The following is an 18,657-nucleotide window of genomic DNA, read 5'->3' as shown; positions in this document are numbered from 1 at the left end:
TTTTCCTACGTGAATATTATCACGTAGGAAAATGTATCATGCTACCATGTTCTTTTAGATGGACTCAAAGTAACTGGCTGACTGCTGATATGAGATATGACAGAAACTACGTCAGCTGGATCTGTAGCTAGATTTGTTTTGCTGGAGTTTTTTTGTGTTTTGGTTGGTTAGTTGGTTGGTTTATTTGTTTTAATAATGTAAAGGTCTTAAGGCTGTTGAAATCAAGTTTTACCATTAAAGTTTATCTGGACACATTGGAAGGGGAGAATTGAGGTCTGTATCTGAAATCTAACCTTACATAGAGGGTCAGAAATAACTGGTTTTGGTTTTTAAGTAAAATTATGCTTCTTTGAGTAGTGAAAATAACCCTGGAATAGAAATTAAAACTTAGGTTTAGTTTACTTATTGCTACCATTAACAGTGTGACCTTTTCCAAGTTTCTTTATATCTCCTGACATTAGTTTCCTTATTTATAAAATGAAGTGGCTAGACTCTAAAGTCTTTTATAACTTTAAAATATTATGGTTGCAAGATGATTGACTTTTTTTTTTTTTCTCTATAGCCCATATCACAAAATGGGTGCCACTTGGGATCATAATCAGTAGTTGCATATAGAAGTTTCTTTCCTCCATGACTACCTCATAAAATGGGTAAAATGAAATTCCATCAAAATATGAATGATTTCTAATATCTTGCTTTTAAATTAAAAAGCACAATGATTGGTCTGTTTGTTTGAAAAACTGATAACCTTTGCTCTCCCTCAAGAGACTTTGGAATTGTCATGCCATCTGGTGGCCAATTTAGTGTACAATGCAACTTCAACTTTGATTTGTACAATAAAGTGTGAGGCCTTGTGCTCTATGCTTTCTTATTAGCTATATTTCTGTTCTCACAGCAACACTGTGATGTGGTGCTTTCTGCAGTATGCATTCCTGTACTGGGAAGTAGAAACTGTAATCTATAAACCTTGTAATAATTTTTTTCCTTTTTAAGAAACAGAAGTTTGTTTAAATAGTTTTTTCCCTTTATTAAAAATATTTATGTAGATCATTTATAAACCCCAGTTATGAATAGGAAAGACTTCTAAGATCTCTCAGAAGAGAAGCACTAGGATAATTTCTCCTCCTTCTGAGATCAGGTATATTCTAAGTAGAAAGATAACGATCACAAATGTCCCTGGTCTGTTCACCTGTATAGCAAGGAAATGCTATACAGAAAACCCCTGGATGGTCATTTGTTTTTCACATTTGTTAGGGCTTTGTTATCTTTTTGTTGCATTGTTTTCCTGAATTTATAGTTACAGTAGAAAATAGTGTTGTGTGACCTCATACACTGATGAAATCATTGACAAGTATGCCTTTCTTTGTCAGATTTGAACTTTTCAAATGCAGTTCCTTTCATCCAGTGATTCTGTAGTATGTCTAGGAATTTACAGAAACAATCATTGCAGTGCCAAAAGAGTTATCAGCATGAACATTCCCCTTAACACAATAATAGCAAAATTAAAAAGTGGAAATTAAATGTTGACCAGAATAGAATGGTTAAAATATGATGCATTTCACAATATATACAAATATCAAATCGTTATGTTGTAAACCTGAAACTAATGTTGTATGTCAGTTATACCTAAAAAAAGATACAATGGTATACTCATATGACTTACCACCTATTTAAAAAATATACGTATATATAGTTAGCCATAGTACAAGATAGATTGTGCTTTCGCCATAGCATGAATATAGACCAAGTGCCGTGGCAAGAATTAATGCTCTTCTTTTCATTCCTGAAAAAGTATAATCTTTATATTATTAAAATTAGAAACCTGCATTTCAGTTTAGCCCTTAGGAAAATGGAGCATTTTCATTTATATCATTCAAAACACTTCTTTCTGATCTTATTTAATCTACAAAGTACCCCATTTGATATTGTCCTTATTTTATAGGTAAAGAAAGCCAGGGAAGATAACATGGATGTCTGTTTCTTAATGTACACAATAGGAATTAAATGTAAAATTACTTGGTTGGATCCGTTCAATGATAGTGATAAGACCAGAAATACAGTCTAGACCCCCCGACATCAGTGAAGTGAACTTCCACTGCTTATACTCTCCACCCTGCTTCCTATTAATGTAGCTTTTCCTTGCCCTTCAGACTCAGGACACCAGTGATAACTTTATTTCCACTGTTGTTGTTTTAAATACTGCTGAGAGATGAGATTATATTGATTTATACTTAAATATCCACAGAACATAGAGACTAGTGTATCTAATATAAATTAAAAACTGAGACCTGTCAATATCCTCATAGGTGAAAATTCTGTCAGCCACAAATATTTAACAGTTTGGTATGCAGAAGTTTTTCTTGCACGTTTGTCATTTTTAGACTCTTATGGTAAGATTCTTTGATTTTCTAATCTCAGCGTTATCACATGTTCTTGAATTGGTTACTGGTGTAGTAGTGCAGATGGGATTCAAACTAATTTTATTTCTTCAGAGCCAATTTTTAGTTTGAGTAGGTACTCAGAGCTCTCATGTAGCCTTTTGTATTATCTTCTAGTGGTTCTATTGCTATTATCTTAAAGTTGTACAGTAATAAGGCACAATTTAGATTTGCTGTATATTGGCTGATTGCTGTAGCAGATTTGTAAGCCTTTGAGAACAAAGGAGCTAGAGAAAGTGGTGGGTGGGAGACCAGGGGATTATTTTGGTAAACTGTCATTTAGAGAATATTTTCAACTGTTTTCTTAAGGTGATGTTTAACTGCATCATTAATGTTATTTTTATAGTTATTACACATGCTTACAGTAAGGTTATTACTGCTTAAGGGAAGAATTAGGCAACAGCTTACTGTTGGCTATATCTTCCTCATTTCTTGTTTTTTGAAAGTACCTTGTTTCGAAATTCAAAGCATCTGTATAATTAAGTATCTTTTCTTCATTATATATTTAAACAAATAAGGCATGAATAATTTATTTGTTAAAAACAGTGACTAAATAGAAAGTGAAAAAAACTAACATTTTTTGAGTGCCTTGGAGCTTTATAAATATCTAATTTAATTTTCACAGCAACAAAAAAGAAAAAACTAGAGCCATGTTTTAGGGGTCATAAGAGTGGTTTTGTAGCTTTATAAATGGTTACTATAATGGTTTAGTGGATTGCATATAGTAATGATGATATTTTCATATCAAGAGGCAGATGATGATTTTTAAATATCTGTTATGATTTGAATACCAGGCATAGAAAAGAATTAAATCTGATTCTTTTCAGTGCCTGATTTTCAAATCATAACAAAAATTGTTCTGGTGTATGTTACGAGAAAGTGCTTTGCAAAATTAATGAAACATGTTGTTCTACAGTGCAGTTCCTAAAGATAAAGACAGACAATGCTTTAAACTACGCCAAGGAATTGATAAAAAGATTGTCATCTATGTGCAACAAACAACTAATAAGGAACTTGCCATTGAAAGGTAAACATTTTTAGTAAGTTTGGCTTAAATATAAATTTTAGTTTTTGTCAGTCTAGTGGAGCAGTCATATACTGTATTCAAAAATGTATTTGCAAAATATTTTGTTCCCTGAGGAATTCTTTTGTTCATTAAAGTGAATACTTCATTCATTTTGAATTATCTCTCATAAATCTTCAGTTAATATGTTGATCTCAACTATGTGATAACACAAGGCAAACATAAAATTTGTTTATCTCAAAGAAATAAAGATGATATTGGTAATGCTATTTTATTGATCATTTTAATATGTCCTTTTTTCTATCAATAAGAATTTTTTTAAAGTGATCTAATTTAAACATCTTTCTGTAGTCTCTTTTCCAGATTTATGTCAGTTCTTTTTTTGCAGGTGTTTTGGTCTTCTCCTTAGCCCAGGAAAAGATGTACGAAATAGTGACATGCACTTGTTAGATTTGGTAAGGATTGCTTTTTTTTTTTTTAAGTTTATACACTATTTCCTCTGTAAAGGTTGTTTCACCAAATCTAAGGTTAAAGCACATTTATGAAGCAATAAACAAAGATAAGGAAATTTCCTTATTTCCTACTTGCTGTTTACTAGTCTGATCTTAGAGCTACTTAGTCTGTCTCAGTTTCTTGATAGTGTAATAGTGAATAATTCTTGTTTATCATGTAGGGTTGATGTGGGAATCAAAGCAGACATTTTGTGAGAGTTATTTGCAAACTATCATGAGCTTTATAAAAGTAGGTGGTGTTCATATTGTTGCTATTATATGAAAACCTTTATTTTCATAACTAAATTTATGTAGTAATTACTCACTTGACAGAAGAATTCAACATAGGTTTAGGTAGTAAATTTCCCTAGTGTCTGTACGGTTTGATATGATTTGCAAGCATTTACTTTATGTATAACTTTTCAGGAGCAGTTGCATAAATAATTGGTACATCTTTAATTTTAACTATAATCATTTGTATATACTCCTAACTTTTATATATATATGATCCTGTTTCATATTCTTATATTTTTGTAACCTCTATTTTTTTTAAAGGCAGCAGAATGGCAGTTAGCTGTTGTGTGTGTGGGTTTTTTGGGTTTTTTTTTTTTTTTGGCATTAATGTTGTTTTTACTCTTTTCCTTAGGAATCTATGGGCAAAAGTTCAGATGGAAAGTCCTATGTTATTACTGGGAGCTGGAATCCAAAATCCCCACATTTTCAAATTGTAAATGAAGAAACTCCTAAAGGTGATGCAGATTGCTGACATCATGAACAGAAATTTTAGTCCCAAGGAGATACCCAAATCTTAGCACTACTTATTTGATAAATATTTAGTGTTTACCTACTTCTGATGAAACAAAGGAATTTGAATGGTTTTTTGAGTTTACTATTAAATTTGACCAGTAAACAAAGTATTTTTTCCTCCCTCTCCTTTCTTCATTTTTTCCTTTTCCTGCTTCCTTTTCTATTTATGTACTTTTTAAAAAATGTATTTATTTTTTTATTTACAGGCTTCTAAATATTTATTTTATTTTTAATTTACATTTATATTTAATTTAATTTATTTACAGGCTTCTAAATATTACTTGTTTTGTGGAGAGATAATATATGCACATATAGTTAAAAATTCAAAGGTATCTAGGGAAAAGCAAAAGTTTCCCACAGTTCCCAGTGTCCCACCCTAAAGAGCACCACTGTGACCAGTTTCTTGTGTAGCTTTTCAGATATGCTATGCATAAACAACCTTTTTCAAGATGTTTCATACTCTTCCTGCATGTCATTTAAAGTTGTAATAAAAGTAATTACTTTTACATTAATCATATGAGCAACTATATTTCCATTTAAAAAATTTGCTTCTGCCTTCTCTCTCCCTAGATAAAGTGCTGTTTATGACCACAGCTGTTGATTTAGTAATAACAGAAGTGCAGGAGCCTGTTCGCTTTCTCCTAGAAACAAAAGTCCGAGTTTGCTCACCTAATGAAAGATTATTCTGGCCCTTCAGCAAACGTAGTACTACTGAAAATTTCTTTTTGAAACTAAAACAGGTACTGTATTTTTCTATAAATATAGACGGGAAAATAAGAGAAGTTACTTCTGAGGCTGATTTATCATTAATCCAAGCTGTCCAGTTAGATCTTTAAATAGTTATATGTATTTTAAATATAGTGAGAGGAAAATTGTCTTTTATTTTTACCCACCTATTTATCATTTTTGTTGCTCTTCACTTCTTCCTGAAGAACCAAGTTTCCATCTAGTCTCACTTGCCTTTAACCTGAAGAACTTCTTTTAGGATTTCTTTTAGTGGAGATCTGTTAGAGACATAACTCTTAGATTTCTTTATCTGAAAATCTTTATTTCACTTTTATTCCAGTAGGATATTTTCACTGGGTATAGGGTTCGGGATTGACAGTTTTTTTACTTTCAGCACTTAAATATGTCATCCCACAGTCTTGTGGTTCTCATTTTTTTTTTTTAAGTAAGTATTTTTTTTTTTTTTTAATTTATTTGGTTGCACTGGGTCTTAGTTGCATCAGGCTGGCTCCTTAGTTGTGGCATGCAGGCTCCTTAGTTGTGGCATGTGAACTCTTAGTTGGGGCATGCATGTGGGATCTAGTTTCCTGACCAGGGATTGAACCCTGGCCCCCTGAATTGGGAGTGCGGAGTCTTATCCACTGTACCACCAGGGAAGTCCCTCTCATTGTTTTTGGTGAGAAGTCAGCATGCATTTATATTGTTGTTCCTCTCTTTGTAATGGGTCATTTTCTCTGGCTGCTTTTGATATTATTTTTTATCTTTGGTTTTTAGACCTTTATCTATGATGTGCTTAGGTATGCTTTTTCTTTCTGTTTGTCTTGAGATTAGCTGGGCTTCATGAATTTTTAAATTTATGGGTTTGGTTTTTTTTTTTTTTTTTTTTACCATTTTTGGGGAAATTCTGACCCATTATTTCTTCCAACTTTTTTCCCTGCTCCATCTCTTTCTCTCTCCTTAAGGGATTCCAGTCATACATATTTTTGACCTTTTGATACTATCCCACAGATCTCTGGGGTTCTATTTATTTTTCCAAATATTTTTTGATTTTTTCTTCAGATAGGATACTTTCTGTTGACCTATCTTAAAGTTCTCTTGACTCTTTCATCATCTCCAATCTGTTGTTAACCCCATTCAATGAGTTTTTTTAAAATTTCAGATCTTGTTTTTTTCCTGGAATGTCCATTTGGTTCTTTTTTTAGTAATTTCTGTTTCTTGTGAGATTGCTTTTTTTATCTTTATTTTAAGCAGATCTTCTTTTATATTCTTGAGCATAATTGTAATATAGTTACTTTAAAAATCTTGGGCTGCTAAATCTAATGTCTAGTGAGCCACATTTTCATGTTTCTTTGTCTAGTAATTTAGGATTATATATTAGACACTTTAAATGCTAGACTGCAGAGACGATATATTATGTTACGAATTTAAAAAATATATATATCAGTTAATTTGGTCAAAGTCAAACTCTGTACTCTGTCTTTCCTGTGGTGGGCAGCAGATAAAATTTCTGTTCCCTTCTTCTGGCTTTTTTTTTTTTTTTGGCCCCGGTTGCCCCTCTACTTATTGTTCCTTTCTTTGCCTGCCTTTGTAGCAAAACTCCTTGAAAGTAATCAAGTTCGTAGTGACCTAAATTGCTAAATCCAGTGGTCAGTCTGAGTCTTTGTCTTAGTGATGTGTCAGGAGCATTTGATATAGATGATTAACTCCCTGCTCGTTAAATATCCCTCTTTCACTTAACCTTCAGGACATCTCAAATTTACCATGTCCGAAAAGGTGTCATTATCTCATCCCTCACCCCTAAAATGCTCTACCTACCTGTCCTTACCACCTCAGTTTATGGGCATCTTCTCCTAGTAGTTGCTTAGGCCAAGAATTTGACTCTTATTTTTCACACCCTATATCCAGTCTGTCAAGAAATTCTGTTTTCTTTTAAAACATATCTAGAAGCTGACTACTTCTTAACCACCTAGATTACATTAACTTCATCTGAATCATTGTTTTCACCTAGATTATTGGAGTAGCCTTTTCACTCATCTCCCTATTTCTATTTTTGTCACCCTTTGATATATTCTCAGTATAGCAGCCTAACATCAAATCACGTCATCTTTCTGCCAAAATTTTCCAATCCTATTTTACTCCATAAAATTCTAAGTCCTTCTAGTAGGTTGTAAGACTCTGTGATCTGCTGCCTATTACGTTATAAACGAATTCCTCTCTTTTACTTCTTACTTGCTTCCTTTGCTCTAACCGTGCTCTTAGGGCCTTTGCTATCAACTGTTCCTTCTACCTAAAATTCTCTTCCCCTGCATCCCACTTGCTATTATTCACCTCCTTCAAGTCCTCATTTTCTTCAGGTTTTTGCTTAGATTTACTTCTTAGCAACTCATGACCACCCCCATTTAACACTGCAGTTTTCCTGATTATCCACTGGTACTGCTGATTCCCTTCCCATTGATATATTTTTAATTTTTTTTACAGGGATGTTAGTTTCCAACATACTGCAAAATATACTTCTTTTTATTTTGATTATTACCTATTTTTCATATAAGAAATCTCTACTAAGGCAATATTTCTAATCTGACTTGTTCACTGATTTATCCCAAGCATCTAGAACATAATAGTTCTTAATAAATACTTATGAATTAATTTTATTTCATGTAACTCTGAAATTCCATTATACAAGATTATAGTGTTGTATGTGGATTTACTTGAATATACTTTTCTGTAGCAATAAATATTTTAGTTCCAGTGTGTCCAAGTTAGCCCTTTTGGTTATAGTTAGAAAAAGGTAGCAAGCAGAACAGGAATAGAGATTTCTTTTCAGTGTTATCTTAAGAGACAAAGTAAATCTGGGTTTCCTTAGCATTGTTCTCCCAGTTCTTCACTATGACAGGAGCAAAGGATTAGCGTAGGATTATCATCTAGAACTTCGCTTTTGAGTCAGAGTCCATGGATCTTACCATTGACTAGTTTTATGACTTTGAGCAAGTTCCTTCAACTCTCTCAGCCTCAGTTTACTCAGCTGTGAAATGGCAGTGATAGAATCTTCCTCATAGTGTTATTGTGACATTACGTGAAAAACTGTACAACGTACTTGGAATAGTTCTAGCACATAGTATGTTCTTCATGCATTTTAGCTCTTATTATTGAGAGGGACATCAGTGGGACAGCAAAAACACTTAAGTCATGAAATCAGAACAGCATCGATTATTTAGTAGATTAGCCCCAGGGGAAGAATGCTTCAGAAGGAAAACCAATTTACAAGCATTATTTTACAAGTTTAGGGAATGGGTGGAAATGATTCTTAATAGTTTCTAGAGTAAGAGTTAGCAAACAAATTAATTGTATAATATATTTTAGTATAAATTTGTATGTAAAAAATTCTCTTTAATTAGAATTCTGTTTCTTTAATCTTATCTCAGTGAACATAAGATTACCCTGATCTTGCTTTTCCCTTGAGGTCTTATGTTACACAGCCGTGATTCAAATATTGCATGGGTTTACGGGAATATTTCTTCTGTGGTTTGATTTAGAATAATGTATCTAATTAGGCTAACAAATGACTTGTCAGGGTAGACTAGCCAAAAACAGATGTACGCCTGAAACATAGCCTGATAGACTATTCTAGACTCTCTGTTAAAGTTACAAGCTAAACATAGGCTGAGTTGTCAGTATTTTCTTTGCAAAAAGCTGAAGTTTATATGTGGAAGCTGGGAGGAGGGCAGGGAATTCCTGAGAATAATCTCTCATTTTTCTCCTTATTTGTATGTCTTGGGGGTGGGTGTGAGGGGTAGTCAGGAGGAAAGGAGAGAGGCAGTATGAAGAATTAGAACAGGTTTTTTTTTGTCTTAGTGCACTTAGGGCACTGTTAATTCTCATCCCTTGCAACATAATAAACTAAGTTTACTTATTTCCTCCTTTACGTTCATGGCTTTAAAAATTAATAGCAGTTACCACTAACTGAGGCCCTCCTGTGGCAATCACTGGACTAGCTACTTTCACTTTTCCTGTCTTATGTAATTTTCACAGTGATCCAGTGAGGATAGTGTTTACATTTTATAGATCCAAAGACGTAAAATAGATTTTATGGGATATTGTGTGAGCAAGATTCATACCTAAGCCTTCCTAGAGTCTCAGCCAGGGTTCTTTCCAAAGAAACATCCTTTTTTTCTCTTTATTTCTGTAAGAGTATTTTCGGGATTTACTTAAGTCAAATTAAGCATAATTTAAAATTTTAACCTCTTTGCAGTTCTCATTAGACAGAAAAGGAAACACTGCTACAGGCCAAATATTTTAAATATTCAGTATATAGTTTCTGTTTATTGCTGTACGTATGGGAAAACAATTATAGAAATGTTATTAAAAATACATATTTAAAAATTGATTCTTTTTCCTTTCACTAAAATTATCTGGTGACTCAGTAACTCCTTTTTAGCCTGGAAGCCTTCCCAACTGTGGGGACTCCTATATTAAGATGGCACCATATTAGAGAAACTTTTAAAATTAGTGGGGAATGAAAGAGGAGGAAATGGTCTAAAGACTAGATTTTCCAACAGTAACATAAGGTGAATAAAAGACCAACTAATCATTCTTAAATTCTTAAAATTATAGAATTTTCATTGCTAAAGACACTGTAGGGGTCTTAAAATGTTTTATTTTATTTTATAAATAAAATTTTATAAATGAAGAAGCTGATGTCTGAAAGACTAAGTGATGTGGCCAGTGTCATATAGACAAGTAATTTGTATAACCATCCGTACTAGAAACCCGAGCTTCTGTCTCTTTGTGTATTTGCGGTGTGTGTGTGTGTGTGTGTGTGTGTGTGTGTGTGTGTGTGTGTGTGTGTGTGTGTGTGTGTGTGTGTGTGTGTGCGCGCACACAGGCACATTCACATGTATGCAGTACACCACTGTACCTCTCAAGATAGAAAATGCTTTCTGTACTAGAGCTCTTCAACTGCTAAATCAGGAGGCACAGGTTCAACTATTCCTGGGAAGTATGATCACTTGGTTAAGATGGTGACTACTGGATTTCTCCTTTGTAAAAGTAGATTTTTCTTTTTGCATTTAGCAAATCATCTTTGAGGTGGTACTTTGGCAACTTCCAAATATCCTGTTCCTCAGCACCTTTCTAACTAATGGTTTTAGCATTCATTGATGGTCCCTGCCTGAATCAGTTGAGTTCATTCACATATTTTTAATAGTAATTAAACATTACAGGGTTTTTTTCTTTTCTTATACATGTATATGTTTATTAATATTGAATAATTAAATAAAAATAATAAATTTAAGTTATTTGCTTTATCCTACTTTATCAAAGAGTTAAAAAATACTGTAGGGGGCTTCCCTGGTGGCGCAGTGGTTGAGAGTCCGCCTGCCGATGCAGGGGACACGGGTTCGTGCCCCGATCCCGGAAGATCCCACATGCCGCGGAGCGGCTGGGCCCGCGAGCCATGGCCGCGGAGCCTGTGTGTCCGGAGCCTGTGCTCCGCAACGGGAGAGGCCACAGCAGTGAGAGGCCCGCGTACAGCAAAAAAAAAAAAAATACTGTAGGAAACACCCTTAATAAGTGATGTTTATTTTATTGCTCCTGGTAAATTTATAACAAAATTTTATAAACTTGTAAAATGTCTGTTGAGAAAAGGTACTATTATATGGGCTTACAAAACATAAATTTCAGTTGTTTAAAATTCCAGTGAGGACAAACTTATATTTTAATTAATACAGTTAACTGATGAGGATAATTAAACATCAGTTAATAAACTTGCACCATTTCTAAAATATACATAATGTCACACTGCAATTTATGTACAACTTATGTTATACACGTTTCTTTCAATTGGAAATAAAACCCATATTTTAAAATCAATATATACTTTAAAAATGTAAACATCTAAATGAAAAAGTTTCCAAAATATTTAGTGTATTCGACCTTTTCCATAGATGCTTAAACAAATTTGGGGGAGAAATAGCTATTAATATAACTGCAATACCTGTGTATTTTTTCATGTTTCTCATTCTGTGTATGTAAAAACTACAGGTATATAATACGAAATTATTTGTATAGTTTTAAATTCCCATTAATTTCCCACTCATTCAAAAAATCAGTATTGCAATTAATATTAAAACTGTTGAGTGAAGTTTAAGATTTTGTGGAACCTCTTTTTGTCCTTTGAACATGTTCTAATAAGATTATATTCAATAAAATCAGTACTGTTCAAAAGTTAGCTAGAATATTTTCTTTTCGTTGTAGTTCTGTTACCATTTGACGTATAGTTAGATTTATTTTCATATTTTCGATTTGGGAGCTTGGGGTATTTTCCTTTTTGGTTTAATTTATTTTTTGAATATTTAAAATACTTACATGCTACAAAAGTGAAAATTACATAAAAATGTATACTCTTAGGTCTTGGTTTAATTCATATCTCCTTTTCCCCAACGCTATAGGTAACCATTATTATTGGTTTCTAGGTTATCTTTCCAGTGTTTCTTTTTGTGAAAATAATAAAATACTTCTATATATTTTTTAACTCCCTTTTAAACAAAAACTAGCATACTATATATATTTTTCTGCACCTTTTTTATCTTAATATATCCTGGTGATCATTCCGTATAAGTTTATAGAGATCTTCCTCATTCTTATTAACGACTCTATACTACTGTGTTGTTTGGATAAATCACGCTTCTTTCAACTAGTCCTTTATTGATTAATACTTGGATTTTTTTCCAAGCATTTGCTATTCCAAATAATGTTGCAGTATAGCACTTTGTGCGTGTATTTTTTTGATTTTATGAAAGTGCATCTTAGAGTAGATACCTATTGGTGGAATTACTGGCACATGAGGTAATTTTGCATATGTAATTTTGTTATATTTGCCACGTTCCCCTCTGTAAAGGTTGTAATCATAGAGATTAGCGGGTATGAGAGTACCTGTTTCTCTAGAGGCTTATCAGAGTGCATTGTCAAACATAAGGATCTGATGGTAGTTTTAATTTATCCTCTGATGAATGAAAACAAGCATTTTTTTTTCATATGTATAGGGGTGATTTTTCTTTCCTTTTCTGTGAATTGTCTCTTCATATTTTTTGCTTTTTGGTTTTGGCCATTTCCTCTTAATTTTTAGAAGCTCTTATGAAATCAAAGAGAGTAACCCTTTGAGATATAATTTGCAAATATTTCTTCTGGTTTGTCACTTGTCCTGTGACCTAAATTATGATGAGTCTTTGGGCTTTTTTTGCCACATAATTTCTTTCTTATATACTTGAATTTATCAAGTTTTTCCTTTAAAGCTTCTGGATTTGGGGTCATAATTAGAAATGCTTTCCCTACTCTCAAGTAATAAAGGAATTTATACATTTTCTAGTATTACTTACATGGTTTTGTTTGACTACTTTTATTTATATCTCTAATTTATTAGTATCTTATTCTGTTATATAGTGTAAGGTATGGATCTGTTAATGTTTTTTTCAAATGGCCATCCACTTGTCCCAATACCATTCATTGAAAAGTCTAACTTTTCCCCCAGTGATTTGAGATGCCACCTTTATCATATTATCAGATTTTCATATGTATTTAGAACTCTTTTGGTTTTTATATTCTTTTTGATTGATCTTTATGTTACTCATTCACTGATACCACACTGTTTTAATTACATAGACGTTATGTTTTTATATTTGGTAGGGCTAACTTTCCTCCTCAGCTGTTCTTCTTTTTCTGGGTTTTGCTAAATATTCTTTTTTTTTTTTTTTTTTGCCGTACGCGGGCCTCTCACTGTTGTGGCCTCTCCCGTTGCGGAGCACAGGCTCCAGACGCGCAGGCTCAGCGGCCATGGCTCACGGGCCCAGCCGCTCTGCGGCATGTGGGATCTTCCTGGACCGGGGCACGAACCCGTGTCCCCTGCATCGGCAGGCGGACTCTCAACCACTGCGCCACCAGGGAAGCCCTAAATATTCTTGATTGTTTATTTTTCATATAAACTTCAGATTCAACCTTTGTAAGCTCTGGAAGAAAGTATTGGTATTTTTATTGGGGAGAATTGAAATCTTTGTGATATTAATATAGAATCATCTTTTCCAAGAACATGTGATATCTTTCCACTTATTCATGTCTACTTTTTTTTTTTTGGTCTTTTAAGAGTGCTTTTTAAAAGCTTTTTATTATAGACAATTCAAATGTACAGAGAAATAAAAAGAATAATATAATGGACCCCATGTACTATTACCCAGCTTCAACAATGAACAACATTTTTAATAGCTGGAGTTCTTGACTTACAGGCAGGGTCCACTTCTTGACTCCATATTTATCTGACTTCAAAAGGGCAGTAGTGCTCTGGTGACTGTCACTCAAAGAGGATTTTCTAGGTGAAGTGCAATGGTTATTACATTCATATGGTTTCTGAGAAAAAATTTTAAAGGTAAAGAGTTATGTTGATCTTTGAAATGTTTCAGATAGCAATTAACTAATGTTTTAGAGAGTAAAACAAAAGTAAATCCTGTTCCCTATCAAAGCATATTTGAAATTAAAAATCATAATTACAAATTCAGAATGAACATATGTCAAAGATTTAATTTAATTCATTAGGTAGTGAAGGAACCAGTAAGATGGTAAAACTGGTTCTAAGTATTTGAGAAACTTGAGTTTATATAGTCCTTTCTTTAAAAAAAAGAGAATGTTAGAACAAGATTTCTGGGTTAGAAACAAAACTGGTTAATGTCCTATAGGTAACCTTTGGGTTATCGTTTCTATTAGACGGAAATCATTTGCATAGCTGTTGGACACAAACCTATAGATTAATATGTAACTTCACTGAGCCTGGGTCCTTTAATTAATAATAAGTAATTCAGTCATTTATTCACCTAGAAAATTAAATAATTCTTTGGCGGACATGTTAAAGCCAGCACATCTGGGTCTGTGCGTCAAATCTGGCCTGACACTTGCTTTTATAAAATGCGTTTGAAACACAGCCACACTAACTGTCTATGGCTGCTTTTGCACCATAATGGCAGAGTTGAGTAGTTGCAGCAGAGACTACTGGCCCACATAGCCTAGAATACTTACTTTTTGGCCCTTTACAGAAAAGTTTTCCAACTACTGTATTAAACGGTGTTTCAGGATGATATTGAAAGGACATGTTGCCACTACCCAAGCCTTCCAGGATTGCGGTAGTTTTTCTTAAGAACCCAAATGAACATTAGGATGACAGAATCTGGTCTCTGCCTGGTATTTCTGTACCTAATGAACCTCTTATTGCTCCCCCTCTTCTGTATTTTTCCTTTATGCATGTGTATCTTTCTCTTTGGTGTTGCTACCTTTCTATTCTAGTTGTCTCTGTATCTTTTCCTGTAGTTCTGTCTTGTCCTCCTGGTCTGTATTTCACTTTTTTCCTCCTCCTTAAACTGACTCTAATATGGAATGTTAATATATTTAAATATTGTACTGGTAAAGTGTTATATTCCCTACTCTTTATTTTAAGCCCTTTAAAAAAAATTTTTTTTTAGTTTATTTATATATTTATTTTTGGCTGAGTTGGGTCTTCATTGCTGTGCACGGGCTTTCTCTAGTTATGGCGAGCAGGGGCTACTCTTCATTGTGATGCGTGGGCTTCTTATTGCGGTGGTTTCTCTTGTTGTGGAGCGTGGGCTCTAGGCACTCGGGCTTCTGTAGTTGTGGCACACGGGCTCTAGAGCACAGGCTCAGTAGTTGTGGTGCACAGGCTTCGTTGCTCTGCGGCATGTGGGATCCTCCCAGACCTGGGCTCCAACCCGTGTCCCCTTCATTAGGAGGTGGATTCTTAACCACTGCGCCACCAGGGAAGTCCCTTAATTTTTAATTTAGGTCAGTTTAAACTGTTATGTGCTTGTCTTAAGATAAACCCAGAATATAAAACAATTTGAGCTATCAAAAATTTTATTTGTTCTATTAATCTCTTTTCTGTCACTTACCTCTCCTCCCACCCCCAGTTGTAGCCTTCAGTTGAAGAAAAGTTCCCTATTCTGTTATAATTAAGCGAAAGGATTTGTGGGGGAGGGGCATGGAGATAAGACTTTCTTAGTCCTAAACTTTATGTTTTAGAATATTTCTAAAACATTTTTTTCATGTATAGTTTTATGTAGGAAACCTTGAACAAAACAAAGTAACTGGGAAGCTACAGAATGGTTAACTTTTTAGTTCACACTTACTAAATATTGGTAGTTGGATGTTTGGTGATACAGTCTGAATACAGTAAATAAAATTGCAGAACTAGAGTCCTGCTCAGTAAATATCCTATTTTTCTTTTCCTAAGTCTAAACATATATTTTTCTATTTAGAAAAGGTTACATTTTGTTTAGATATTTAAAGTAATACCTTTCTATTCTCATATCCTGTATGAAATCAGCAGTAGTGCTCAATTAAAAAAATGTTTTATCCCTTGATAAATAATGTTTTTTCATCTTCAAGATAAAGCAAAAGGAGAGGAAGAACAATACTGACACTTTATACGAAGTTGTATGCTTGGAAAGTGAATCAGAGAGAGAGAGGAGGAAAACTACAGCCAGTCCCTCAATTCGCCTGCCACAGTCTGGATCTCAGAGTTCAATGATACCTTCTCCTCCAGAAGATGATGAAGAGGAAGGTAAATTGTAGGGAGAGCTTAATTTCTATTTTGGGGTGGCGACCATACAGACCTTTACAGTTTTATCAGGGAATTGATAAAGTGACATAGTATTTTGAATTCTTTTGAAAGGACTGTGGGAGATTAAAAAGTGATGAACATAGGACTTTCTTTAAGGTAATTGTAACCAAGTTAGAAAAAAATAGGTTTATAATTAGTGCTTTTTAAAATAATCAGTCTGTGCTAGCTTAGTGTATTAATATAGCGCATTTTTAGAGCAGATTTGACACAGCTTCCACCTCAATAAATGTTCGCATCTCAACTGATTTATATATTATTGGATTTTCACACTGATAAATATTAGGAATCAACCAGTTCTTTATTTTTTCCTCTTTTTTTTAATGGTTATATCTGTAAACTATTCTATCAATCTGTGTTAAAAGATACTGTATAAAAGTGAGAAATGAAGGGGAGGAACATAGGAAAAGTGAAAGTTTGGCAGGCATTTTCCAATTTATAATTTTGTACCAGAGCTTTATTTTTAAGGGCAAAAGCAAGCTGATTATGACAGGTCATATGAGGCATGTATCTATGTGAGCTTCACAAGAAGTGTTCTAGAAAATTCATAGATGAGAATTCATTTCTCATTGTGGAGTATGGTGGAGCACCATGAATAGTTTTTTAGCTGGAACTTTTAAAGTGCAAGGAGAATTCAGGGATAAAGGGGCTGGTTTGGGCACTTCTGGCTAAGAAATTACATTAACAAAAGCATGGAGGTGGCAGGAATGTCTGATTGGGTTAAAAGAAATACATATCCATGACTATATGTCCTTTTTTCAAGTTTAGAGCGAGCTCTTACTTTCCACTTTCTGTTGTTCCCTGTAACTTCTACTTTTTCTGTGACTAATCGGCTTAGGATCATTTATTAGCAATATTGATGGCCACCAGTTACTAGATGCTTAATCTGTGGTAGACAGGTACTTTGTTTATAAAGTAAAGTAATACTTTGTTTATATAGTCCTCACAAATATCCTGAAAAATAGGACTTATTTTGAATATACTTATTTTGAGCATAAGGCAATAGAATCTCAGAAAAGTGAATTTGCCCAGGGTCACAACAGCTAGAAATTGGCAGGGAGGATTTTAATCCAGGTCTGTGAGTTAATAGTCTGAGCTCTATTCTGTCACCATCTCTGGACATTTAGTTCACATAACGCATTTTGAAGTGCAAAGAAAGCACATATGTTGTTTTTGCGAAGTCAGAGATACAATTTATAATCTTCCTGCGGAGGCGATTTAAGTCATGTTTTAAGGCTGGGAAAGGTGAAATTGTTCCCACTGTTTGAGATTGTCTACTGTATAACTGGTTCTGGAGACTTTCAGTTTCCCTTCTAGGTCAACACTGCTTAAGATGCAGAGCAAATAAAAGTTTATAGAGCTTTCCTCCCCTTAAACTCAGCAATTAAAAAAAACACCAAAAATTGAGAAAGACACTCTATTTATTATGAAACCAGAGACTGCTCAAATCTGCATACTGTAGATGCTAAAGGATATCTACCAGTTACAAAGAAATTTGGGCCCAACTAATAGATAACATCAGGATTGAGATGTAGTTCTAATCTCTAGCAGGCACGGATTTTTAATATAATTGAGGGGGTTCAGAAGGCCTCTACTGACAGCTCTTAACTGGGGAGAGATAAGGACTAACAGCAGTCAGCAGTCCGTGGGAGAATCAGGGAACACTAGAACACAAGCTCTGTAGAGGAAGAGAGCTTGTCCTTTTCTGCCCCACATTATTTCCCTGGTGTGTCACCCAATTCCTGGTATATAATAGATGCTCAATAAATATTGGCAGGATGAGTAACCCTCCTGGGGTCCATTTCCATAGTGAAAAGTTAATGACAGGAGAACTGGGACTGAAGAAGACTTCAGCCATGCCATCTCGTAATTCTCTCTAACAGAGTATACAAACAGGGAAACCGGTCCTGTTGTGATGTTTGCTCCATGGAAAGAAATGGCTATAATCCTCTAAAGAGGCTCCTTATCCATAGGACATTTGTGCTCACAGGGCCAGAAGCCAGCAGTTATAAATGGGAGGTGTTCAGAAAACATTCTCAACACATCCAGACAGTAAAAGAGAATTTTGTAAGATAGGTCTTCCTAATCTCTTTAAAGGAATTATCTCTTGTAAATTTTAGTACATTTTTTAGTAGCTGCTGTCCCCCAAAGACGTTGTGTTTTATTGGCATTTTTAATGAGTAGAGAATTACTTGAGGCATTTAGAAAGTAGAGCCAATTCTGGCAAAATAATGAAGCAGGGGAAGTTTATCTTAGTGCACTGGAGGCTTTCTCTTTTCCTTATCTATCTGCAGAGGTCTCACTTATATTCAGTCTGTCCTCTTCCGTAACTCACTATGAAAACTGCTGACAATGTTCAAGGCATTATAATGTAAATAAGTTTAATAATAAGTATCCTGGATTTCTGAGCCTTTAAAATCAGTGCTCTCAGATATGCCATCTCTAAAGGGATGCCAATTCATGATGTAATCATCAGAGGTGTAAAGATCAAAACTTTTTAAG

General features: G+C 34.1%; 1 protein-coding gene across 4 annotated transcripts in view; it reads left to right on the top strand.

Annotated features, from left to right (window-relative positions):
• The window catches only part of RABGAP1 (RAB GTPase activating protein 1), a 151,507-nt gene that overhangs the window by 48,356 nt on the left and 84,494 nt on the right, over nt 1–18,657 (top strand). For all 4 annotated transcript variants that reach the window (XM_060100658.1, XM_060100657.1, XM_060100660.1 and 1 more), the window contains 5 exons: nt 3,355–3,465; nt 3,851–3,917; nt 4,600–4,702; nt 5,331–5,500; nt 15,924–16,098. In XM_060100658.1, the coding sequence (XP_059956641.1) occupies nt 3,355–3,465; nt 3,851–3,917; nt 4,600–4,702; nt 5,331–5,500; nt 15,924–16,098 (626 nt within the window). The remainder of the gene's footprint in view (nt 1–3,354; nt 3,466–3,850; nt 3,918–4,599; nt 4,703–5,330; nt 5,501–15,923; nt 16,099–18,657) is intronic.

This window comes from Mesoplodon densirostris, chromosome 6 (genome assembly GCF_025265405.1).
Source record: "Mesoplodon densirostris isolate mMesDen1 chromosome 6, mMesDen1 primary haplotype, whole genome shotgun sequence".
NCBI classification, from domain to species: Eukaryota; Metazoa; Chordata; class Mammalia; order Artiodactyla; family Ziphiidae; genus Mesoplodon; species Mesoplodon densirostris.
The sequence above is the reverse complement of the archived record's forward strand: the minus strand, read 5'-3'. Positions and strand labels throughout refer to the sequence as shown.